We start from the raw sequence: 26694 nt of genomic DNA on the forward strand, positions 1-26694 counted from the left end.
TGCGGCGGGTAGTGCAAAGGTTATAGGCCACAGACCCTGACCCCACAAAGCCCTCCCTGGGTGTAGGAGTAGAACACCCACAGGTGTCTGAACTGGATCTGGGCACTTGGGCTCTTATGCAGCAGATTCTAAGATGTCAGGGCTTAGCTGGGGCCAGAGCTACGGGACACGAGGCCATCTGAAACCAGGGTGTAGGGCCTGCACCCCTGCCTATTCTCACTGTGGGCAATGAGGAGCACCCTCAAGGACTGGGGGCCGGGTTCTAGGAGTGGCCCAGGACAGCAAATGCCAGGCTTCTGTCCTTCTTACCTGCTACCAGCACAGGCATGTGCTCTGCCAGGCTGCCGGGGAGGATGCCCGCCAGCTCGGTGAGGAGGCTGAAGCATCCCTGGCGGGCCCTGAGGCTCCGATCTTTCAGCTGCCGCTGCAGGGCCTTGATCACAAGGGGCACCTGTGGGCAGGTGAGGGGAGGTTGGTGACCACCCAGGGAACTCCCACACCCCGTCCATCGAGGACTTCAGTCAGCAAGGAGAGGATTCGTCCATCCCAAGCTTTCCATCACTTGCTCTGTACCAGACCCCTAATTCTATATCCAGACCTTCTGAAATAGGTACTACTCCTAGCTAGACCCACTTTACAGAGAGATTAAGTAACTTGCTCCAAATTAGGCAGGCAGACTGGCTCAACGCCCTACACCCCAAGCGGGGAAGCCCTGGGCCCCTTCCTTTCCCTCCCCCAGCTGGGAAGGAAGAGCTTCCCAGATGAGCTCATCCGCTCCCCAAGCTTCAGATGCCAGCACAGTACTAGCTCCCAATCTACACTGTCAACACTCGCCTGACATCTCCGCTTGGACACCCAAGGACCTTAAACATAAATGTCCAGAACAGAACTCTAGGCATCGCCCTCTTCATGCTCTGCCACCTCAGAGAACGTGCTCCATGCTTTAGCCAGAGCCTGGAACTCACGTGCCCCCTCCCTGTCCCACCCTCCACATCTAATCTACCAGCAAGACCCAAAACTGTGTGGTCCAGGGCCAGGGCCTCCATCTGTCTAGTTACCCACTGTGCCCCAGCACCTGCTACACATGGGGTGCTCAATATGCACACTTCAGTGGATGAACAGATGGTGGGGTGGGAAGATGGATGGATGGAAGGGTTGTAAGAGGGTGGGAGGGAGCGTTGTGAGTCAGGGGTGAAGGGGGAGGGAAGTGAAGGCGCGCCCACCTGTTCTCGCAGCATGTGGAGGTTGCTGCCAGTCTGGGTGGGCTCGTCAATGGCCTCCAGCCATCCCTTTGGGGGCCGTGTTTGCCGCAGCAGCACAATGTAGGCCCCAAACACATCAGCCTTGACATTCTCTTCACGTTCCTTGAAGCGGCAGATGAGTGCTGGCGCCAAGGTGCGGTGGAAGTCAGGCAGCAGGTCAGGCCGAGAGCTGATCAAGGCTGCCATGCACTTGGCTGCCGCCCGGCGCACCTTCCAGCTCATGTCGTCATCGTCACTGTACTCGTCCTCACTCTCTGGGGCAGAAAGTAGACACCATGGAGCCCTGTGCTCTGCAGTGGATGGATAGGGAGCTGCCTGCCCCGCCCAGGTGGCCTGCCAGGATGGAGAGGGGAAGAGGGAGCCAAGCCTGCGCTTCACCTTTGGATGAGCATTATTTTTACACTACTGTTAGGAGTGTTGCCTACCATTTCATAATCACCTCCTGTGTGCTGGAGATGGCACCAAGCACTTCAAATTTAGGGCCTCCTTTTAGCATCACAATGACCTTGTGAGGCAGGGATTACTTCCCCAGTACAGAGATGAGGAAACTGGGGCTCAGCGGGAAGTGACTGACCCCAAGCTTCATGAGCAGGGAAATAGCTGGAACTAAATCAGGGTCCGCCCTCTGCCTCCCTACCCTTCACTGTTTTGACTGCTATAGAAAGAAAACTGACTTCCAAGTTTTCAGTGAGGACCGAGAGAATCTATTTGAGGCGCAAGACCCATCCTTTGGTTTCAGACCTGGGTGGGTGATGTTTCCTTTACTAGGATTCCAGAAGGAAGAGGCAATAGGGTCTCCTTTTGAATTGCCCCACCCTGCTCCAGTCTCCCAAGGGTCCTGATTCCTCTGGCTTCCAAGCAGGAAAAGCTGTGTTTGTGTGGCTTCCTACCCTCCCAGTTCCCGGGAGAGGCCAGAGCTCACAGTGCCTTGGGCCTGACTGCACAGATGAACAGATGACTAGAATAAAGATCAGAGATGGTGAGAACCTCCCCTGAGGGCACACAGTCAAGGAATAGGAGAGCTGAAATTCAGGCCCATGAGGCCTATCCCTGTCACCTGTGGAGACACAGGAGACTCAGAAAGAGATGGTCCTAACTAGGGACACCCCAGGCACAGGCTCAGAGACCAGCATGTTCTTACTCACAGTGCTCTGCTGACAACTCAGACTCTCAGAGCTGGTATCGGGACAAGCAACAGTGGGACACACAGATGCATCCTGTCAGCAGATGTCCCTCCTGATGGACCATTACTTGTTACCTCTACCCTATGCCATCCATGAAGAAACATCCACAGCTCCATGTTACTGACAAGAAAATGCCTGATGCCCTTGGCTTGGCATTCGAGGTCCCGATACACCTGTCCAATCTTGCCTCCCACCACCCCATCTCATCAGACTCTAAATCCCTTGCTTCCATTGATGCCCTGCCTTCAGAACCCAGAGGCATCCATGTGAGTGACAAACTGGACCACAGGCACAGAAGAAAAGTAGCCATTGGGTCCACCTCCCATCCAGATATCTCCTGGGTCAGTGCCTATCATTCCACCATTAGAGCTTCCCTCTGCTGGGTTAAAGCATTATCTCTTGGAAGCCACAACTAAAAGGGTAGAGATGGTAGTGCAGAGTCGGAGAGTCTGACAGACATGGCTCCAAGTCCCAGCCATGCCACTTTCTGGCTGTTTCTTAGGGCTGTATTATCTCAGGCAAATCACTTGTCTAAGTCTCAGTTTCCTTGTCTGACATACAGGGATAATAATAAATCCCTGGTTTTCAAGGGTTACTGTAAGGAACATGAAATAACAGAGTTCTTGGGACACCAGTAGATGCTCAATAAATGTGAGTGATTATGGCTATTCTTACTGTGCAATAAAAAAGGATGAGGACATTGGAGAATCCAGGTTATAGAAGGCAGGGCTGGAGCCCGAGGAACAGCTGGGATCAGCATTAGCGTGATAAATGTGGCCCATCTTTGGCTGGGGAGGGGAATCCCAGCAAGGCCTCACTCATTTCCACCCTCCAGCCCCATGACAAGTTGGCCACCCACCTTGCTCACTGAATTCACTATCCTCTGTCTCCATCTGCTCCTCCTCCCCGTCACTGTCGTAGTTATAGTTGGGGTCGTGCTTCATGTACTGGAGGCACAGGCTGGTTACACTGGGCACGTGAGGGCCCATCTCTTTGGGGCACCTGTGGGGTGGGATAGGGAGGCTCTGGGGGACCCAGGCAGGGCAGAGTAGGGTAGGCAGTGGGCCCCAGTGGAGAGTCCTGAGATTCTGTGCTCTACCCTGCCCCCACCAACTTCCCAAAGAAACTCTGGGGCCCCCATCTTCCAGCATCCTGCTGCACCTACTTCTTTAGGAAGGCCTCGAAGGCCTGGAGGCAGGACTCTCGGAGCTCATCATCATCCAGGCTGCAGAACTCCTCCACCAGAGGCACCAAGCGGTCCAGGTGGGCCCCTGTAAGGCCAGGTGGGTCACTAAGAAGAGGCCAGACTCTTTCCCAGGCTTCCCTAGCCCACAGCACTCAGCCTGTCCCCGTACCCACAGTCCTGACCACTACAAACTCGACTCAAAGGCTTCAGATTCAAGCAGGTGTGGGTTCTAGCTCTGACTCTGCCACCTATGAGCTTTGGGATCTTGGGCACATCACAATACTTCTCTCACCTGGGTCTACTCATCTTCACTGTAGGGATAGTACTGCCTACCAGAGAGATTTTGTAAAGATTAATGTGATGAAGATAAAGAGTTTCACCCTGGTCCTGGCACAGAGTAGGCACTCAGTAAGTAGTATCTGTGTTGAAACTACCAGTCCTATCCTTGCCTTTCCTGCATTAGGTTGTAGCCCTGGATGGAAAAGGGGAGACCTAGGTACTGCCTTTAGCGACCAGACAAGAGGGGCTCTGGGCTTTAGCGGGTCCCACCCTAACCCTTCTCCACCCTCACCCTTCCCCATTTTCCTTCCTGCCCAATGGATCCCAAGCCTTTGTCTGGGTTCTGTGTAGACCTCTTTCCCAAGTCTATGCTCCCAGGAGTGGCCAAGGAGTGGCTGCCTTTTGGCAAGAGGGTGGACACGGGAAGGGTGAGGGAAGTAGGTAGAGTGCAGACTGTGGGCTGCCCCGCCCACCCCTGGGTGCGCTTTTCAGCTCAATTTCAGTGGGAGGGCCACAGGGAAGGGAGGGGCAGCCCAAGACCAACTCTACCCACACTTCCTTTTTCTAGCCTGGAACTCCAAGGTGTTTGAGAATAAATTCAAACCTGATTGCAGGATTCCAGTTCCATAAAATTAATCTATGGTCACAGAAAAGAGATCAGTGGTTGCCTAGGATGAGGCAAAGCCAGAGACGGACTCCACAGAGGAGCACAAGGAAACTTGGAGGTAATGGAAATGCTCTGCATCTTGATTGTAGAAGTTTCATGGGTGCACTCAAGGGCCAAGAACACACTGAATTGTACACTTTAAATAGTGTGGTTTACTGTATGTACATTCTTCTCTCAATAAAAACTTAAAAAATTTCAAACTGCCCTGGCTGGTGTAGCTCAGTGGATTGAGCACGGGCTTGCAAACCAAAGGGTTGCTGGTTCAATCTCCAGTCAGGGCACATGCCTGGTTTGCAGGCCTGGTCCCCAGTAGGGGGTGTACAAGAGATAACCACAGATTGATGTTTTTCTCCCTTTCTTTCTCCTTCTCTTCCCCTCTCTCTAAAAATAAATAAATAAAATCTTAAAAAAAATAAATTTCCAACCTAGCTTATAGGTTGTTATTAAGGTATATTTGTCAAAGTAGGACAGAAATTACTTTATTTTTTAGTATAGGTGATGCCAAAGCCAGCACTTATTTTTAAAACGTATCTTATTTGCCTTGGCTGGTGTAGCTCAGTGGACTGAGCACGGGCCCGCCACCCAGAGGGTTGCCAGTTCAATTCCCAGTCAGGGCACAAGCCTGGGTTGCAGGCCAGGTCTCTGGTAGGTGGTGCCTGAGACGCAACCACACATTGATGTTTCCCTCTCTTTCTCCTTCCCTTCCCCTCTCTAAAAATAAATAAATAAAATCTTTAAAAAAATAAATAAAACATTTTATTTAAGTTTGGTGTAATGATTTATAATTACCTGAGGCTGAGAAGCAGATGGCTCTCAGTGCCCACCCTCCCCTTCCAGGTACTGAACCCCACCTCACTTTTAGAGGTGGCCTGTCCCCAGGCCCCGCCCCTTGCTCCAGCACATCCTCACTTAGGCCCTGACTCCTTGCCCAGGGACCCGGCAGCTCCCTTACCCAGGCGGTGGCCTGCCTGGCGACCGACGCTGCCCAAACACTGGATTAGGGTGCGAACGGCGGCGGGGCTGGCGGGTACGTGCGGGCCTGGCAGCCGGTCTAGCAGGTGATCAGCGAGCTCGACGAAGAGGTCGGTACTGCAGGCGGCCGCTAGGTGGCCTAGTGCCCCGACGGCTCGCTTGCGCACAGCCAGGCGAGGACTCCTCAATTGTGGCAGAAGACAGTGCAGGAGGCTGGCGTGAAAGGCACCTAGTGGGGCGCCCAGCCTAGGGAGGGGGAAGGGGCGTCAGGTGGGCCCACCAGGCGGGCATCTTGGGCCAGGCCCCTTTCCTCTCTCCATCCTCTACTGGCCTCCTCCCAGGAATTATGAGAACCCAAACGGCCCTTGGTAAATGGAAAGGTGCCCTGCAACTGTGTGCAGTAATTATTATTATTCCTACACAAAGAAAGCAGAGAGGGGAAGAAACTTCCTCAAGGCCACCCAGCAATAAATGCAAGGCCAGAACTAGAACTCAGGCTCCCAGCTTGGGAAGAAGAGCACTGGTAAAGGGTGTGGGGGGCTTCAGTGGGGCTGTCCTGAATTCCTGGGAGTCTGGGACTCGCCTCAATCCCATCCTCTCCACCCCACCCCAGACCAGAAGAGTCTAAAATCTACCTCTGACCTGGTCACTCTTCTGCTTATCTCCCTCAGTCTCCTTCAATGGCTCCCCAGCGCCCTTTGGATAAGTTGAGCTCTGGCCTCAAAGAAAGAGGCAACACAAAAAAAAACGTTTCTGTGTAAGTAGGAGGCAGCCGCTGCCCACCTTAGCAGCTGCTATTCTCACCTTCAGACCAGGCCCATGCATCTTCTGCCTCATACGTCCTTAGCCTTTTCTTCTCTCACTTTGCACTACATACTGACCTTACTCCCCTCCCTACACCACCGTATTTCTCCACCCAGCCCAAACCTCTCTTCTGGTTTCATTTATTTGTGTGTTTACCTACCACGTGACAGGGCCTGTGCTGGGGGCCCAGGTGAGCAAGGTAGATTTCGCCTTTAGAACCTACCCTTAGGGAGTTTTCAGATGAGTGGGGGCCTTCTAGGAACCTCAAATTCAACATGTCCCAAGCTGAATCCATCACCTCCTTTGCCACACTTGCTCCCACTCCCAGAGGGCACCCTGCCACAGCAATGGCCCTGTGTCTGTGCCCCCAGTTAATACAGCCAGACCCCTGGGAATCATTCTTCAGTCTTCACCTCTTTCACCAACTCTAAGCCCTGTGGAGTCTGCCTCCAAAATACAGCCTGAATTCACCCGTCTGCAGAAGCCTCCAAACCAGTCTCCCTGCCTGTTCCACCCCCTCCCATCTCCTGTGCACACTGAAGATGGGGAGATCAGTCCAAAACTCACAAATATGCACACAGCACTCCTCAGCCTCTGCCATAAAACCCTCCACAAGCTCCTCACACCTTCAGTATAATCATTAGTCACCCACCCCTGGCTTCTGCTCAGCCCTTAGGCCTCGTCTCAGACCAGCCTCCACAGTACGCCCCAGCCCCAGACTGCCTTGCATAACACCCAGGTCCCATGTCTCCTGCCTCTGTTCTCCGGGCCGAGGGCCATCTCCTCATCTAGTGTCTCACTTACGCCAGCCCATCCTGGCCATGTTCTGCCCATCCTTGAAAGCTCATCCAGCAGGACCCTCTTGGGGAGGGGTCCCAATCCCCCAGCTGGAATAGGGTCTCCTCCTCTGAGCTCCTGCAGGCCCTGCTCTTATCCTTACTGTTGTTCTTACTCCAGTCACGGTTAACGTGTCTGTGAGCTCCTTCGTAGGAAGGACGGAGATGGAGCCACTCCACATTGCCAGCACTAGTCCAACATCTGACATTTCTTTGGTCACAAAGTAGGTGCTCATAGCTCGGAAGGCTGAATGAATGAATGTTTTTAAAATGGCAGTACAACTTAAAACAAAGGCCCAGGTACGTTAGCTCAAAACAAAGAAGGGGGTGAGGGAGAGGATGAACACATCTAGGCTTCCGCTATGGAGAGACCTGAGTTCAAATGCTAGGTTCAGCCATGTACTGACAGTGTGACTTTGGGCAGGCCACATCACCTCTCACAGCCTATAACATTGTGACAAACAAGCTCTCCTTTGCAGGGCTGCAGGGACAATCAAGGAGCCCTGAACACAGGGCTGGGTGTGCCACAGGTGCTGGCTCTGTGGATTTAAATCCTTCCCTGCCCCCTTTGCTTCCCCTCCTACCCTGGTCTTCCTTGCCTGGGTTGGCCTCCCGCACCTGCTCAGCATGTCAGAGAGGATGTCCAGGGCCTCCAGCTGCACGGCCACGTCCTCCTGCTGGGCAATGGCACTGGTGAGCTGGCCAGTGATCTTCCGGCACACGTTGGTGGCCAGGCCGGAGCCTGCACAGAGCACAAGGTGGGCATGGCGAGGTTCAGGGCTGACCTCCATCTCTGATCAGCCTTTGTTCTGCTGACCCAGAGAAGCTAGCACCTGAGTGGTCCCATGTTTAACCCAAAGTCCTGGCCACACTAAGTGACAGCTTGGGGAGCAAGAACTGATAGCAGTCTGCTGGCTGGCTGACCCCATACCCCACCCCTCCTTCCTTCCTCCCTTCACAAGGGCAGAGGGAAAAGTTAAATACTTCTTTTTCTGGACTCTCTTGGTGCTAGGAGGGGCCAGATGACTCCATTCTGGCCAGGGAGATATAGGTCAAAGTCTTCTGGGTGCTTCTGGGGAAACACATATTTTTCCATAAAGGGCAAGAGACCAAGTAGACTCAGCCCTGTCCTAACTAGGCTGCTAAATGAATTGCTCACCCTGGCTGGTGTGGCTCAGTGGACTGAGTGCCGGCCTGTGAACCAAAGTGGCACCAGTTTGATTCCCAGTCTAGAGCTCACACCTGGGTTGCAGGCCCGGTCTCAAGTAGGAGGCATGTGAGAGGCAACCACACACTTAAGTTTCTCTCCTTTTCTCCCTCCCTTCCCCTTTCTCTAAAAATAAATAAATAAAATCTTTTGTAAAAAATCTTAAATGGATTGCTGCAAAAGTGGAGTGGGTGATCCTCTACTTCTTCAAGCTGCCAAGAGTTAGATTTTGTAACTTGCAGTTCCAAGTATTCCTGACACACAGCCATGAACTTAAGTAGATAGGGGTCTGAATTCTCTGCCACCAACTAGCTGGTTGACCTTAGGTAAGTCCCTTTACCTCTCTGAGCCTCAGTTTCTTTAACCATAAATTAACACAAGTAATTATAGCACCTAGTCCCTGGCAAGCAGGTACCTGTGGCTGCAGGGGGTAGCTCCGACAGGACGGTCTTGAGGCCGATGCCAGCGATATCTCGGAGCTGCTCCTTCTCGGACCGCATGTTGGCACAGAGAGCATCCACAATGGTCTCTACCTGGTACTCCTTCACTTTGCCCACCAGAGGACCCAGGCTGATCACAGAGGGGTGGAGAGGGTTCAAAAGCCCAGGCTCAGCCTGAGTCAAACTACCCCTTATACTTCCTCAAGCCTGTGGGGCCACATGTGCTGAGGAAAAGGCCCTGAGTCAACAGGAGACTCCCCATTTTGCCAGGAGAGGCACCCTGTGGCTATGCCAATGTCATTCCTGGCACCTCCCAAACCTTCATCTCCTCCTGGGTTTTGCACCTCAGTACGTGGAGAAAATATCGAACTCAGTAACCTCAGCTGGGAACCAAAGAGTGCCCAAGAACAGTGGTTCTCAAATGGGAGCAGGTATGAGAATCCTCTGAAAGACTTGTCAAAACACAGACCGCTTGCCCTGACTGGTGTGGCTCAGTGGGTTGGGCGCTGGCCTGCAAATCCAAAGGTCAAGGTTTTATTCTGGATCAGGGTACATGCCTGGGGACATGCCTGGGTTGCAGGCAACTGACTGATGTTCCTCTCCCTTTTTCTCCCTCCCTTCCCCACTCTCTAAATATAAATAAATAAAATCTAAAACAAACAAAAAACACAGATCCCTGGGGCCCACCCCGGATTTTCAGATTCAGGAGGTCTGACTGGGGCTCAAGAATTTGCATTTCTATCAAGTTCCTCAAGTTCCTAATGGACACTGATGCTAGAGACCGAAGAGCACACTTTGAGAGCCACTGCCTTAGAGCACAGGTGGTAAGCGCAAGGCACGCTGGATGCGGTCCTCCACCTTGTTTTATCCGGCCCAGCACCTTGTTTCTACTCAGTGGCAGCGTGAGCTCCTTGTCCCTAGTTAAGGAGTGGTTACATTTACACAGTTCTAAAATTACATTTGGCCCTTTGAAGGCAACCACCAGGCCAATGTGGCCCTCCGGTGAAAATGAGTTTAACCCCCTGCCTTAGAGCTTTGCCTCTCAAAGTGTGGTCACATATGAGCATTATCTGCGTTATCTGGAACTTGTCAGAATGCAGACTCTCAAGCCCTACTCTAGAGCTCCTGAACCAGAACCTGCATTTCAACAAAGTCCCCAAGTGATTCAAATGCATGTTAATGTTTAAAAACAGCTGCACTCGGTGCACTGGGTCTTGGCCTGAACTGTGCATTGCCATTGCCTGGGGCCTTTAAAAAACCGTTACCTGGGTGCCAGCCCCAGAATCTAGTTAATTAGTTTCAGGTGTAGCCTGGATGATAGGCGATTTTTAAAAATTTCCCAGATGATCCTAACATGCAGTCAAAGTTGAGAACCTCTGACCTAAATCTCCGACGTCAGTGTGCATTAGCATGCAGATTCTCCTCTGCGGCTTCTGCCCCCTCCCTCCACCTCTCCCACTCCTGAATCCCTGGATGGGGAACACACAGTTGTAACGAAGGTCCCAAGTGACCCCAATACATGCCAGTTTGCAAACCTCAGCTCTCCTGCCTGCTTTCTCCAGCACCTCTTCCACCTAAGTAATCGTGGGCCCTCCCATTCTCCTTCTCCCTCCCACCAGCACTGGTGCACAGTAGGGGTGACAGTGCCCCCAGGGGTGTTTTGCAAATTTATGGAGCCTTTTTTGGTCATCATGACTAATGAGATGACACTTTTGGCTTTTACTGAGGCGGTGGAGGAGTGGGGCAGTGGCCAGGAATGGTAGAAAGACAGTATTGAAAAGCAAATCACATTCCAGGTCTTGTTGGCATTTCTAACATCTCACTGGGCATCCATACAGATAAAAAGCCTTTCTATAATCATCTCAGTCCCGAACCTCATTTCATTTTACATATAAACACAAAGTACTTTTTGCACTCTTAATATATGCTGAATTTTCCAAGAATGTAATTATCAGGTAAATTGAAAGAAGACTCTATGGTTTTCTGGGAAACTTTGCAAGGAAATAGTGCACATTTCAGAAAATCCTGTCACTAACAGCAATGCCCCTGGTGGTATCTGAGTCCCCAGCATCCCCCCTTCCCTGTTCCCGCCTGCTATTGCTGTGGCACTCACAGTGAGTCTACGCTGAGGTGTAGGCTTCTCCTGACTTCACCATCACTCTGCTGTCATCAAGCCTGAGCACTTACAGAAGCATACTATTTTACCCTGAACCACATTCCTTCTATTTCTCCTTTATGTCACAGTGCAGGGCACTATGTATACAGCTTTGAAACTGTGTGCAGGCAGGTTATAACATGTACGAATGTCATTTCATGAGAAGAAGAGGGTATTTCAGACTACCTGCTGTAAAAAGGGGATATTGGTTGTGCTGGTGGGAAACCACAGTTTACCTGTCTCTCTGCGCCGCCTTGTGGAGGTGTATGGAAGATTTGTCACGTTCTGCATAAAACTCTTGACTGAATTCCCTTTGCTCTTGGGATCAAGCTGAAATTCACTAACACGGCCCAGGATGCCCAGGCCCAGCTCACAGAGTACTGTTAGAGAGCAGTGCCCCTGGTCTCTGTTGACCACTGGCCTCTGCCATGATTCAGTGCCCTGCTCTGCCTCCCCTGACCTCCCCCACCCCACCCCACACACACCTTGTGCATATCCCATCTTGCTTTTTCAGCTCTGGATGTAAGTGGCCAACATCTTGGGACCACAGCCTCATGATGCCAAGGGCAAAGACTTTTGGGATCACTATGTCCCTTCAGCTTTCACCACTCTGGTGCGTGCCAGTCTGCCTTCCAGTGCCAGCACCTGCATCTGTGCCTGAGAGCTTTCACTGGTGCCAGGGAATGCATCACCCTCCACCCTACCCCAGGAGCAGCCCTTAGCCTAGGACTGATAGAGAGCTGGCAGGTGGGAACACTCTTAGGGGCTCCCAACAGGGTGCTTCCCCACAGCAGCAACTTGCTTGATAATGCAGGCTTTGTTGGCTTTCTTCCTTCCCTATTCCCGAACTGGATTTTCCTGGGATCACTTCTCAAATAACCTTACAAGTAAGCGAACACTTGTTGCTGGTTCCACTTCTGGGGGAACCCAGACCGAGTCACTGTCCAACTTCCCTGGGATGCCAAGAGCTGCTTAGCAATTCTTCTCTCAGAGACTGTAGCCCAAAGGGACAGGGATGACCAGGACACTCCCACACTGGGCAAGTACAGCCAGAGGGTGCCTTCCTGTCCCCAAAAAGGCCAACACTCACCACTTGACCGCCAGGTTCTGAACCTCGCCATTCTTGTCCTCTAGGAGCCTAAGCAGCATCTTTACCACCTTGCGCTCACTGTCTTCATCCAGCTGGATGGAGTCCTTCTGCAGCTCTGACATCAGGTCACTGGTGGCCATGAACCTGGGCAGGGAGGGCAGAGGAGGATTTTTGAGCAGCTCTGGGGCCCCAGTGATTTAGGAATTATCTTAAGAGTTCCCCCAGAAGCAGACCTCGATACAAAGATTTAAGGGAGAGTAGATCATCTGGGCTGTGGGCATGGTCAGGCTACCACAGGGAGACCGTGTGTGAGAGACACCAACTGCCACACCGTGGCTGACTAAGAGTGGCACAGCCTACTAGCAAAATACTTAGGGCTTCAAAGTTCATGGCTCTTGCTTCTGCCATTTACACAAATGTGAACTTCAGCAAGCTACTTCATTTCACTGAGCCTTCATTGAACTGTCCGAAAAATGGGGATGAGAATAGCACCTGTCTCATGGCGTTGCATGGGAGATAAAATGAAATAATGCACATGATATGCTCAGCACACAGCGAGCGCTCAGTAAATAAACACTCAGTGAGTGGCACTGCCATTATTATAAAGACACAGTACATCATGCACATCTCATTCACACTAGAAAGTTGAACAGACACCTTCCAGCCAAGTCAGGTGTCAGCAAGCAACCCCTCTACCGGAAAGCGGAGGGGGCTAACCCTGCACACTTCCACTTCACAGAACCAACCCTGCCCTCAGACCCATGGTTCTCCAACTGCAGCCAGCAAGATTGCCATCCCCAGGGTGTCTGAATCAGCCGGTCTGAGTTGGGGCATTTCTAACAAGTTCCTGGATGACGCTGAGGGGCAGGGACCACTCTCTGAGAACCACTGCTCTAGGCCATACTAATGGGCCCGGGCACACCTTAGACATTGTTGTTGACAGCTGACCAGTCCCCAGCTTTGGCTTCCTGGCCCAGGGTGGGCATCACAGTCAAGGGCTACCTGCCCCTGGGTGGGCAGATCCGTGTGTCCTGATGCCCTGTTTCAGGGACTTGAAAGTACAGTGGAGGGTGGCAGTCTGAGCTGGAAAACCATTGAGAGTTGGGGCTGCAGGGGGCACTGTGGAGCACCATTCCTGCCAAAATTCAGAGGTGAGGGCAGAGTTTTAAACTGGCAGCTCTCAGCTGTGTCCATCTTGCAAATGTTTTTCAAAAATTTGAATTATTTGTCAATACTTGAAAGCTGGGAGAGTTGACATAAAAGTATCGAGTTCCGGATTCTCCTGAAGACAGACTGTTTGAATGCAGCGGGGCCGACAGTCCTGGTGACAACTTGCTCTAGTCAAGTCATGCTGCCCTCTTTGGGTGAAACACACACTCTCTGGGTCACCAGGTTCCTACCAGGCCCACTCCACCTGTTCACAGGTTCTTGCAGGCACCTGAGAATGGAGACTAGAGGGAAAAGCAGGACAGAGCAGCAAGGAGAGATGCCACAAAGTTGGGACCAGAGTGGTAACCTCAGGAAGCTTCCAGATTTTGCTGACCTACAGGGTACCCCACCCCCTCACACCAGCCTTGGTTTCTGACTTGAGCCAGTCAACCAAAAGCCCTGCCCTCCGCTGCCATCCCCCCACCCTCTGAAAAATCGGTCACAGTCAGCCATGTCTTTGCAGGCTCAGACCTGCCGCTGGATGTCATGGCGGCTCATACCACCCTGTTACCAGGAGGTTGCCTGTCGATGTCATAGCTGTTTATTTTTAACAGCTGGGATAAGCCTCAGGCTGCTGAGAGAAGGAGGAGTGGCAGGGTTGACCATGCCTATCTCTGGGCCTGGCCATTGTCGGAGAAGCAGCCAAGGCAAGGTGAAGGAAGGGGTTTGGATCTGAGCCAGGCCGAGGTCCAGGTCAGGCACATGCACTCCTAGGTCTGCTCAACTGAGGAAACATTCTCAGAAGGCAGGCAGGGCCTCTGAGCTGCATTTCTGCTGCAGCCCACAGAGACCCAGCTCAGCCTGGCAACTCAAAGGGTGTGCTCCTTTGCCCAAGATGGGCCTCCTGCCCCTTCTTTCTTCTCCATCTGTTGAATACCTGCCAAGGGCTCAGCTGACATCAGCCCCAGGGATGACTCCTCTGATCGCCCTGTCCTATCCCCCACCCACCCTCTCTCAGCACACCTGGTTCTTCCAGACAGGACCTCTCAGAGAAGTCTGCACCCCTCCATCACAGCACCTCTTATACTACACTGCACTCTTGGTCACCAGTGTGTCTCCCCCAGTGAATTGTCGACACAGAGGCTTGTCAGTTTCATCTCTAGAACTCAGGCCCCACAGAGAACAGGTCGAAAGAGGGCTGGGGTGGGGGGCAGGGAGAAGGCAGGAAGGGGGGAAGGGTTAGAGTTAGCTTCTGACAGGGCTCAGAGCCAAACAGCTGTGTGAAACCCTGAACTCAGAAATAAACCTTTCTGAAATATGCCTCAACATTTCAGATATCCGTGGGGTCCTGGGAGCACTTGGCTCTTCAAGAAAGAAAGCCCTATTGTGCATCTGTGTGTGGCAGTAACAATGAGGGTGTACAGAACACTGTTTAATTTGGCAGATAACAGCTTGAGCACCAAAGTCAGGCTTTAAGTAAATACACTGGTCTTGTCATTTAACAACTGGGTGACTCTGAGCAACAGACTCTTCTCCTGAGTCCCACTTTTGCCACCTATAAAATGAGAACTTTCTTTGTCCTCCTTGGGAGGTTTTAAGAGAACAATGAGTTCTTAGCAGGAGGCAGATTAGGAAACTAGGCTCAGAGAGGTTGCAGGAACTACCCAGTGTCACATAGCAAGTTAGGAGGAAAATTAGCCTGCCAGTCAATTCTGGCTCCTCAACCAACACTACTGTGTTTTCAAGTAATGATGAGGGAATTCCTGCCAGAACTACCACCTTACCCATTTCACTGTTGGAGTCTGCGTGCGAACCGGGCAGCCTCCTGCCCAGAGTGGGGGCCCAGGAATAACAGGAATCTAAGACGCCCTCCACCCTGCCCACCTCCATCTGCGGTCACTGCTTGCCTCTAGGAGCCAGAGGACACAGCCTCTGTTTCGTTCCAGAGAAACCTTAGAGGCAGCTCAGCTGAAACACTTGGCCACACGGGTGCCTGGGCAGCTGGTCTGCAGGACCCAGCCTCCCTGGTATTTGAACTCTAAAAATAGACACCATCCTCATGTACTTGGGTGGTTTTAAGTGTTCTCAGGGCCGCTGGCAGAGCAGGGTGAAAGGGCTTCTTAGGCTCTAGGTGGCAGGACCAGCTCCTTCTCCTAGGAACTAAACCTAAAGCCTTAGAAACAGTGGTGCAAAATCCCCTCTGCTGTGTGACCTGCGGCAAGTCACTTCACCTCTCCAAGCTTCTGCAGAACAGGGAGAATAATCATTATCACCCAGGTGGACAGGGGGACTGAATGAGACTACAATGTGCAGCACAGCAAGGAACCCGGGACACAGAAAACATTCCTTGAGCACCTACTGTGTACACAGAACAGGCTCTGGGATACAAAAAGGAAACACACAATTCTGTAGTCCAGGAGCCCTGGGTCTCCCAAGGCCAAGATGTGATGCAGCAGAAACATGGGCAGAAGAGGTGTGGGAACTCAGAGGAGGTGCCCAAGCCTGCCTGGGAGTTAGCAGGTATCCCAAACAAGTGACAACTGAGAAGGAGCTAGCCAAGTGAATGGGGGACATGAAGGGAGGCACAGAACTTCCAGGTAAAAGCCCAGAGTGGCAAAAGGACATGACAGATTTCTGCTGTGCACAGAATCATAATAGTGTCCATTTATTACATGGTTACCTGGTGCCAGCCACTAATCCAAACATTGCACATGCATTGACTCATTTCATCCTCCCACCAACCCTCTGAGGTGGGTTCTATTATTATCCCCATCTTATAGGAACAAAAACTGAGGCTCAGGAGAAGTTAAGCAACCTGTCCATGATCACATAGCCAGTAAGTGGTTGTAACTAGGATTTGAACCCAGGACCCTTTGAGGGTTCTACAAAAGCTGTACTAGAGGTTATTGAGGAGTGTTGAGGAATGGGTTCTGAGAAGGCAGAAAGGTCAATCTCCTCACCTGCCAGAGGGCTGGAATCAGATGGCCTCACTAAGATCTCTGTCTCTAAGTGAGACAGACCTGGATTTGGGCCCCAAGTCCTCCACTCTAGTTCTGTGGCTGTAGCTAGGCCCTTCATGCCTCTGGGATAAAGTGATAGAATATTCAGTAAGTGGGTGCAGCTATATTGGTCTCTGCGGGCTCCTTTCAGCTCACAGGGTCCAGTGGCTGTGTGACCATGGGACAAACATCCCTGGGCCTCAGTTTCCCCCCTGAGGGTGAGGGAGTTGGACCACAGGTTTCTTCTCTTCTTTTCAGCCCTGTTCCTGTGAGGCTCAGGGATGTTAGGGGAAGGAGGAAGAAGAAAACTGAGCATCCAAAACCTAGACCCCCCCCCCCCAACCATCATCTACCTGTGCCTGCAAGACCACTCAGCCCACCCCTCTCCTTCAAGCTGCATCAAAGCAAACCTGGGAGCAGAGGGTATGGGAAAGTGTGACCTCCTGTGCAGGGAGGAGGCCTGGAGTGATTGTGAGAAGCGGGGTGGGTGGGGGGGTGTTGCTGAGGTTACCAGTGAACAAGTAAACCCCGGAGTGTAATCCCAGAAAGGGGCCGGGTTTCAATGCAGTAAAGCATAGGCAGCGCTGTGGTCCCTCGCTTCACTGTGGGTGCATCAGATGCGGGGCTGGATGAGGGGTGGGTGTAAATGAAGAAAGAAGAGGCAGAGGAAGGGTGCAGCGGGGCAGAGCTGGGGCTTTAATGGGGGACAGGAGGCAGGGATTGAAGTTTGCATGGCCGGAGATAAAGCAGGGATTAGAGTCATGGAGAGGGCGAGGATGAAATCCGGGGAGAAGCCAGCCCGAGCTCCCATGGGGGCGTTGAGGTGAAGGGGAGGGGAGGGTCTCAGCGAAGGGGCGGGGCTTAGCCGTGGATAAAATGAGTGGGACTGCAGGGTCCGGGGGTGGGTCCATGCCCCTGGTGGGGAGGAAGGCCCAGGGTTTCAGTGGAGGCGGAGAGGCGGGGCGGAGCTGCGAGGCGCACCTGAAGTCCTTGTCGCTGGACGTCATCTTCTCCAGAAGGCTGGAGATGTGAAAGGCCGCGGTGCTCATGGTTGCTGCGCGCCCTGGCCGGCCGGCGGGAGGGAATATGGCGGCGCAGGCGCCCCCAGCCCCGCCTAGCCGCACGGGTTGCGCTCACTAGACCGAAATAGCAGCCCCCGCCGGGCCCCGCCCCGCCGGCGCAGTGCTGGAGCCTCTGTCGCTGCCACTGCGGGAGGGAGGCCGAGGAGGGCCAGCGAAGGGCTCCGCGGTCCAGCCTGAGCGTCCAGCCCGGCGTCAGTTCTTGCCCGTGAACGGCCCAGCACCGGCTTGCACACCCCCAGAGTCGGGGAGCTACCACTTATTACAGGACCATTCCTCCCCGCGATTCCTGTGAGTCCTGGCTCTGCCCTCTGTACCCCTCAGCCCTGCTTGGTGGCATAAGCATGGTATCACAGTCTCAGGATGGAATCCTAGTTCCGCCAGTTCCCCTGCTGTGTAGCTTTGGCTAAATTACTTCTCTAAGCCTCAGCTTTCTCCTCTGTAAGCATTCAAAGAACAGGAGCTGCTATTTGTAGGTCAAGCCAACCGGAGCCCTTCCAACCCACCCCACTCCTCACGCTGGCCTGCCCCAGAGGCGGACAGTATCTGAAGAGTGTACCCAGCCACACCAGGGCCCTGTCCTGCCATCCCCAAGCCTCAGACCATCGAGGTCAGTTTCTTAATTTTATAGCAATGCAGTTGAGGCCGAGAGAGGCACAACCAATTAATCTGGAATGGAATTAGGACTGACCCCAGCATCCTTAGTACCTGCAGCAACAATTCTTCCATAAAGCTGCCCACAGTTAGGTACAAGCTCAGGGCAGAAGGCTGTCGGAGGACAAGGAGAACCCTCTCTAAATAGCCAGAGGGCTGATGGCTCTTGAGAAAGGGAGTATCGTGTACTTTGGATCAAGGCAATCCTGGGTTCAAATCCCTGCTAGGCTACTTCCTGGCTGTGTGGCCTTGGGAAAATAAGACAACCTCTCCAGTCTGTGTTTATCTGACCCATAAGATGGTGATAAAAGAAATCTTTATTTAATAACACACTTATTGGGTACTTATTATTATGAGTAATTGGGTTCTACAGCAGTGCTGTCCAACAGAATTTTCTGCAGTGTTGGAAATTTTCTACATCTACACTATCCAATGTTGTAGCCAGTAACTACAAGTGGCTATTGAACATTTGAAATGTGACTCGTGTAATGTAGTGTAGTGAAATGTAACTCTATTTTTAATTAATTTACATTTAAATAGCCACCTGTGGCTAGGGGCTACCATATTGGACAATGTAGTTCTGCAGAGTAGGAACATAGCAGGGGAGCAGACACACACAACCGCTGCCCCTGGGGACCTTACATTCCATCAGAGGACCTGAGCATTAAGAAAGTGAGTAATTAGCCCTGACTGGTGTAACTCAGTGGGTTGGGCATCATCCCACAACCCAAAAGGTTGCTGGCTGGATTCCCAGTCAGGGCATGTGCCTGGGTTGCAGACAATGTTCTCAGTTGGGGGCATATGGGAGACAACCAATCCATGTTTTTCTTGCACATCAATGTTTCTCTCCCTCCCTTCCCCTTTCTCACTTAAAAAAAAAAATAAAAGTAAGTGATTAGATAAGAAAAATTAAGATCTATATAGAAAATAAAAGAAGGTAAAGGAATAGAGAGTACCCGGGTGTGGAGGGCCAACTTGAGCCAAGGTGGTCAGGGAGGCCCTTTTTTAAGGAGAAGACTTTTGGGCTGAGACCCAAACAAATGAAAAAGAGGCAGCTGGGCAAAGATTTGAGGGAAGAGTTTCCCATATAGGGGGAACAGCAAGTACAAAGCTCCTGAGGTGACAACAAACCTAATGTATTTAAGAAAAGTGGCTGGACTGGGCCCTGGCCAGTGTGGCTCACTTGGTTGAAGTGTTGTCCCACACACCAAAAGGCCATCGGTTCAATCCCCGGTCAGGACACATGCCTAGATTTCGGGTTTGCCCCTGGTTAAGGTGCATGAGAGAGGCAACTAATTGATGTTTCTCTCTCACATTGATGTTTCTCTTCCCCTTTCTCTCCCTCTCTTCCCCTCTCCCTAAAATTAGTGAGCTGTCCTTGGGTGAGGATTTAAAAAAGAAAAAAAGAGGATGGAATGTGGTCAGTCCCCTAAGAAAGGAGGTGAGGTCAGAGAGATGGGTAGGGGCCAGAATATTCACAACCATTCAGGTCAAGGTGAGAAGTTAGGTTTTATGTCAGAACTAGGGAGTGACTAGAGGGCAACAAGAAAGGAGGTAACATTACTGATTTATTTTTAGAAATATCCCCTTGGCTGCCCAGCATTCAAGAATGCTGGTGGTTTGCATTAGGGGAATGATGGTGAAGATGGGAAGAAATGGACAGATTGTAGATATAATATAGAAATAGAATATAGCAGCTTTGCTGAAGGATTGGATGTGGAGGTGAGAAAAAGGGAAAAATTATAGGTTTTTAGATGGACCAGCTGAGTAGATGATAGGGAGGAGGAAGCCAAGGAAAGGAACCCTTTGAGAGGAAAGAGGACTTGAGAGGTCTGCATTCACCTGTTACCTGGGAGATACTGACAAAACATCCAAGAAGAGATGTCATGCTGACAATTGGACACACTGCTGGCATCAGGGGAGAACACTGCATTGGAAATGGAGATGGATGGAAGGTCTTCACACGGGCGGTATTTAAAGTGATGGGAGTGTACAAGGATGGATAATATTAAGTATTATTGAGGGTGGGAACAAACAAAATTATTTTATAATGGGAGCTTTAAATTGCACAATTACATTGGAAAACTGCTTGGTAATATTTACAAAAGCTAAGCATATACCTACCTCAACCTGCTCAGATAAGCAATTCCATTCTCAGGTACGTGTTCAAGATACATGAATGCTAATGTTTTCAACAAAAGACTGGTTACAGCAGCTTTATCCAGCATAGCCAAAATTTAGAAACAACCCAACTATTCAGCAACAGGTGAGTGGATAAACAAACAATGGTGTAGTCATTAAAATGGAATACTACACAGCAATGAAAACTAACAAACTACGGCTACACAAGATAACATGAATGAATCTCAGCAATATTATAATGAATAAAAAAAAGCCAGACTCAGGAATGTCTATTGTGTGGTCCCTTTTGTGTGAAGTTCAAAACCAGGCAAAAGTAGCCTAAAGCTGATAGAAGTCAGAATAGTAGTTACCAGGGGAACTGATAGGGAAGAGTCAAAGGTAGTGCTTTGGGGGTTGCTCTGAATATTCTCTCTCTTGATTGGGGTGATGATTATAGGTACAGTATATAAGTAGGTAAAAATTATCAAGCTGTTCTTTGCTACATAGAAATGTGTCTCATTGAAAAGGAGGGGAATGAAAAAACATGCAGTTTAACAAGTTTTTTGTGCGTTGAACAATATTTTATAATAATTTTAGAAGTCAGTGAATATATTTTTACAAGTCAAAAAAGATTAAATAAATAATGAAGACTCTCAGTCACGGCGGCAGCATAGGTAAACACAGCTCACCTCCTCAGAGAACCACATCATAATTACAACTAAACTGCCCTGGCTGGTGTGGCTCAGTGGATTGAGCGTGGGTGGGCCTGCGAACACAGGTTCGCTGGTTCAATTCCCAGTCAAGGCACATGCTTGGGTTGTGGGCCAGATCCCCAGAAGGGGGCATGTGAGAGGCAACCACACATTGATATTTCTCCCCCTCTCTTTCTCCTTCCCTTACCCTCTGTTTAAAAATAAATAAAGCCTTAAAAAATAAAAATATTTTTAAAAATTACAACTGAATTTTAGAACAACCATCACTCAGAACCATCAGAAATCAAGTTGAATGGAAGCCTGACTACTATGTAATTAAAGAAACCACATCCATCCAGACTGGTGGGGGGTTGGAGATGTAGAATGGGCTGGTCCCACACCCACATATGGTGGATAAAAATTCAGGAGGGATATCTTGGGAGTGAGGAGTGGCATCTCCACACCAGGCCCCCCAGCCCAGAGTCCCAGTGACAGGAAGATAAATCCCTATAACTTCTGGCTGCAAAAACCAGTGGGGATTCATTCAATCAGCAGAAGAAACTTCTGGCGTCCCAAGCAGTTCCTCTTAAAGAGCCCACACACAGACTCACCTACTCCCTCTGAGCTCCAGCACCTGGGTAGCAGCTTGAAAGGTACCAGTAGCATACAGGGAGGAACTGAAGTATCTGACATCAAGGCAAGAGTTGGGGGACAGTTTTCTCCCAGACAGAGAGACCATTGTCCCTTTTCTGAACGCTCCCACTGACAAAGCCACAGAGCCAGCAGGCAGGTAACCAGGTTGACAACCTGGTTAATACTCTTTGCCCTGCCCAGGAGATCCCCTGAGACTCCATCTCACCCAATTTATGGGCTCACCCAAGCTATTAGCAGAGACTTCCATATGAATGGCTGATCTTGGCTCATGCTTCACAACTTCCTAAATCTTCTCAAACAAGCAACAGCCAGCAAACTCAGTGAGCCCCTAATCCCTGTACCTCTTGCAAAGTGGCCCCAGGCATGGCACTAGCAGCAGCCAGCCTAGATTCACAATTTGGCTTCCCCTGGGAATCTCCAAGCTCAGCACAAGTAGCAACCATCTCAGGTTGATCTATATAGCACAGGCCAGGCAAAACACAGGTTGGGGCTGAACTTGACCTGTGCTACCCAGGAAACCCCAGAGCTTGTGTACCCAGTGGACAGCTACTGACCACATCTGATCCTCCATGGAGGTTGGTGGTCATGGTCACAGCCAGTCCTTGCAGCTGACTGGCGTGGGTAAACCCCTCCAATTGACCTACCAATAACAACCAAGGCTCAACTACAAAAGGAGGGTATACTCAGCCCACATGAAGGGTGCACCTCAACTACTCAGCTTGGGTAATAGAGGAGGCTGTGCCGCTGAACCCTATAGGACACGTACTACATTAGCTCATGCTATAAAGACATGGAGTCATAGCAGCTCTACCTAATACATAGAAACAAACACAGGGAGGCTGCCAAAACAAGGAGACAAAGAAATATGGAACAAATTAAAAAACAGATCAAATTTCCAGAAAAAGAACTAAACAAAATGACATAAGCAATCTATCAGATGCAGAGTTCAAAACACTGGTTATAAAGATGCTCAAGCAGTGACTGGTGTGGCTCAGTGGATTGAGTGCCGGCCTGCAAACTAAAGGGCTGCCAGTTCAATTCCCAGTCAGGGCACATGCCTGGGTTGTGGAACAGATCCCAGCAGGGGGCCATGCAAGAGGCAACCACACATTGATGTTTCTCTCCCTCTCTTTCTCCCTCCCTTCCCCTCTGCCTAAAAATAAATAAATAAATAATTTTTAAAAAAAGGATGTTCAAGTAACTCAGTGAGGACCTAAACAGCATAAAAAAGATCCAGTCAAAAACAAAGGATTCACTGATAGAAATAAATAACAATTTACAGGGAAACAACAGTAGAGTGGATGAAGCCGAGAATCAAATCAATGATTTGGAACATAAGGAAGCAAAAAACAAGCAATCAGAACAAGAAGAAAAAAAACTTTTTAAAGTGAGCAATGTATAAGCAGCCCCTGGAACAACTTCAAGCATTCTAACATTTGCATCACCCAGGTGCCAGAAGGAGAAGAGAGAGAGTGAAAAGTTGAGAATCTATTTGAAAAAATAAGAATGTGAGCTTCCCTAATTTGGTGAAAAATAGACATGCAAGTCCAGGAAGCACAGAGTCCCAAACAAGATGAATACAGAGAGGACTGCACCAAGACACATCATAATTTAAATGCTAAAGGTCAAAGAGAATCTATTTTAAAATATATTTTATTGATTATGCTAATACAGTTGTCCCATTTTCCCCCTTAGTCCTCTCCGCCCTGCACACCCCCTCCCACCTGCATCCCCCACCCCCACTTTAGTTTGTGTCCATGGGTTGTACATATAAGTTCTTTGGCTTCTACATTTCTTACACTCTTCTTAACATCTCCCTGTCTATTTTCTACCTACCATTTCTGCTACTTATTCCCTGTACCTTTTCCCCCACTCTCCGCTCCCCTTCTTGACTAGCAACCCTCCATGTGATCTCCATTTCTGTGATTCTGTTCCTGTTCTAGTTGTTTGCTTAGTTCATGTTTGTTTGTTTGTTTGTTTGTTTGAAGGTTCAGTTGTTGACAGTTGTGAGTTTGTTGAAATTTTACTGTTCATATTTTTGGTCATCTTCTTTTCTTACATAAGTCCCTTTAACCTTTCATATAATAAGGTCTTGGTTATGATAAATTCCTTTAACTTGATCTTATCTGGGAAACACTTTATCTACCCTTCCACTCTAAATGATAGTTTTGCTAAATAATCTTGCATGTAGGTTCTTGCCTTTCATGACTTGGAATACTTCTTTCTAGACCCTTCTTGTCTGTAAGGTTTCTTTTGAGAAATCAACTGATAGTCCTATGGAAACTCCTTGGTAGGTAACTCTCTCCTTTTCTCTTGCTGCTTTTAAGATTCTCACCTTCTCTTTAATCTTGGGTAATAGAATTATGATGTGCTTTAGTGTGGGCTTCCTTGGGACCAACTTCTTTGGGACTCTCCGAGCTTCCTGGACTTCCTGGAAGTCTATTTCCTTTGCCAGATTGGGGAAATTCCCCTTCATTATTTTTTCAAGTAAGTTTTCAATTTCTTGCTCTTCCTCTTCTCCTTCTGGCACTCCTCTGATTTGGATATTGGAATATTTAAGGCTGTCCCAGAGGTTCCTAAGCCTCTGCTCATTTTTTTGAATTCTTGTTTCTTCATTCTGTTCTGGTTGCATGTTTATTTCTTCCTTCTGTTCCAAACCATTGATTTGAGTTCTGGTTTCCTTCCCTTCACTGTTGGTTCCCTGTACATTTTCCTTTATTTCACTTAGTGTAACCTTCATTTTTTTCCTTTAATTTGTGACCAAATCCAACCAATTCTGTGAGCATCCTGATTACCAGTGTTTTGAACTGTGCATCAGATAGGTTGGCTACCTCTTTGTCGCTTAGTTGTATATTTTCTGGAGCTTTAATCTGTTCTTTCATTTCAATCATATTTTTTTGTCTTTGCACACCTGTTATGTAGTGAGGGGTGGAGCCTTAGGTTTTTGCCAGGGCAGGGCAACCCACATTGCTGCGTCTGTGGGGTAGGGGTCCAAGAGGGAACAATACCACTTGCTCAGCTCTCTGCCGGTTTTCAGTCACGTCCCCTTCTACCCACAAGCAAATTGGGCCCTTCTGGTGCTGATTCCCAGGTGGGTGGGTCTGTGTGCATTCCAGGACCCTGTGGGTCTCTCCAACAAACTCTCTTGTGAGGCTAGGAGTTTCTCCCATTGCCACCTCAACCCCCACAGGTGTTTTCAGTCAGAGGCTTTGAATCTTTATTTCCCCAAGCTGGAACCCTGGGTTGTGCAGTCTGTCTCACTCCCCAGTTGTTCTTCCCAGTTTATCTGCATGCAAATGTGGGACAACCCAGTCCACCAGCCACTGCCTCACACGGTCCACCAGCTGCTGCCCCGGCTGCCTGTTTCTGCCTCTCTTACCGGTCTGGATGAGTGTTCCTTCTTTAACTCCTTGGTTTCTGGACTTCCATACAGTTCGATTTTCTGTCAGTTCTGGTTGTTTTTTGTTTTTAAATTTGTTGTTGTCCTTTTGGTTGTGGGAGGAGGCACAGTGTGTCCACCTATGCCTCCATCTTGGCCAGAAGTCTGGCAGTTGCTCATAAAGTATACTTATCATATGACCTAGCAATTCCATTCATAGGTAACTTACCCAAGAAAAATGAAAACATATGCTCACACTAACACTTTTACATAAATGTCCATAGCAACTTTGTTTGTAATCACCACAGGATGGTTACATTAATTTAAAAAAAAAAACCAGAAAATAACAAGTGTTGGAAGGTTGCAGAGAAGTTGTAACCCTTGTGCACTGTTGGTGGAAATGTAAAATGGTACAACCATTGTGGAAACAGTTGGCAATTCTTCAAATAATTGAAAATTGAATTATTATGTGATCCAGCAAGTCTGCTTCTGGGTATACATCCAAAGAAATTGAAAAGAGGGTCTCAAAGAGATATTAGTATTACCATGTGCAGAGCAACATTATTCACAATAACTAAAATGTGGAAGCAACCTACGTGTCCATCAACTGAAGAATGGATAAGCAAAATGTGGTCTATACATACAAGGGAGTATTATTTGTTCCCAAAGGGGAAATTTTGACACATGGATGAAACTTGAGGACTTTATGATAAGTAAAAGAAGCCAGTCACAAAAACACAAACACTGTGTGATTCCACTTACATAAGGTGTTCAGAGTAGTTAAACTCAGAAAGACAGAGAGTAGAATGGTGGGTGCCTTGGCTGAAGAGGGAGAGGGAGTAGGGAGTTAATGTTCACTGGTACAGAGTTTCAGTGTTATAAGATGAAGAGTTATGGAGACAAATGGTGGTGATGGTTGCACGACGTTATGTATGGATTTAATACCGGTGAACTGTACACTTAAAAGTGATTAAGACGGTAGATTTTATGTCATGTGTATTTTATCACAATCTAAAAATAATTAGGGCAAAAAATAACTGTTACTGTCATAAGTGGCAGTGGGAGGCTCTTGTCCAGAGTGAGGCTAATGTATTAGGGTAAAGACAAAGCTGCTATGACCAACAACTCCCAATCATTATGTGCTTTCAAAAACAATATGCATTTCTCTCTCATAAGAATTCTGAAGCTGTCAGGGCAGCATTACCCACTTCAGGTATTCAGGAACACAGGCTCCCTCCAACTTACTGTTCTGCCGTTCGGAGGATGCTGTCTTCAACTGCTTGACTGAGGTGGCATATCAGTGGCGTATCTAAGTTCCAGCCAACACAAAGGAAGAGAGTATGAAAGAGCCTGCACCCAGTGTCTTAAGTCCCAGATATTGCTTCTAGTCCCATGCCATTGGCCATACTCAGTCACATGGCCAAGCCTAACTGCCAAGGAGTCTGAGAAATTAGGTCTAGCTGGACACAGTGTTCCAGAGGAGGAGCCGAGCAAACACTTAGTGTACAGCCTGGAACCTTGGAGTAAATGACAGTGGAGCCAAAAATTGGATTGGTTTTGCAACAGTAGGATGAGAGATACTCGACTCCTTGTGGCAAAAAGCCGAGGATGCTGCTGTTTAGATCTATAGGACCAGTTCTTAGTATTTGTGAGACCCAACTTATGACCTAGTAGATGATAGATTTTTATAAATATCTACATGTGCTGAAAAGAACATACATTTTCTAAATGTTGGGTGCAGGGTTCTATGTATGTCTATTATACCAATCTTCTTAATTGGTATCAGTATTCCTAATAATTCTTGCCTGTTTAATCTAGCCCTTACTGAGAAATCTGTGTTAAAAATTCCCACTTTGGCAGCTGATTTGTCAATTTCTTCTAGTAA

General features: G+C 49.3%; 1 protein-coding gene across 2 annotated transcripts in view; it reads right to left on the minus strand.

Moving 5' to 3' along the window:
* Positions 1 to 17705, minus strand: part of CAND2 (cullin associated and neddylation dissociated 2 (putative)) — a 32746-nt gene extending 15041 nt beyond the window's left edge. The window contains exons 1-10 of one of the 2 annotated variants that reach the window (XM_036030776.1): positions 17212 to 17705; positions 12083 to 12226; positions 8812 to 8967; positions 8175 to 8281; positions 7809 to 7932; positions 5531 to 5796; positions 3612 to 3717; positions 3306 to 3448; positions 1224 to 1516; positions 310 to 451 (exon numbers count right to left, since the gene is read on the minus strand). In XM_036030776.1, coding sequence (XP_035886669.1) covers positions 310 to 451; positions 1224 to 1516; positions 3306 to 3448; positions 3612 to 3717; positions 5531 to 5796; positions 7809 to 7932; positions 8175 to 8281; positions 8812 to 8967; positions 12083 to 12226; positions 17212 to 17279 — 1549 coding nt within the window. In that variant the 5' untranslated portion in view covers positions 17280 to 17705. The remainder of the gene's footprint in view (positions 1 to 309; positions 452 to 1223; positions 1517 to 3305; positions 3449 to 3611; positions 3718 to 5530; positions 5797 to 7808; positions 7933 to 8174; positions 8282 to 8811; positions 8968 to 12082; positions 12227 to 17211) is intronic. The other variant, XM_028518732.2, reaches the window with a different exon arrangement.
* Positions 17706 to 26694: the final 8989 nt, after the last annotated feature.

This window comes from Phyllostomus discolor, chromosome 7 (genome assembly GCF_004126475.2).
Source record: "Phyllostomus discolor isolate MPI-MPIP mPhyDis1 chromosome 7, mPhyDis1.pri.v3, whole genome shotgun sequence".
NCBI classification, from domain to species: Eukaryota; Metazoa; Chordata; class Mammalia; order Chiroptera; family Phyllostomidae; genus Phyllostomus; species Phyllostomus discolor.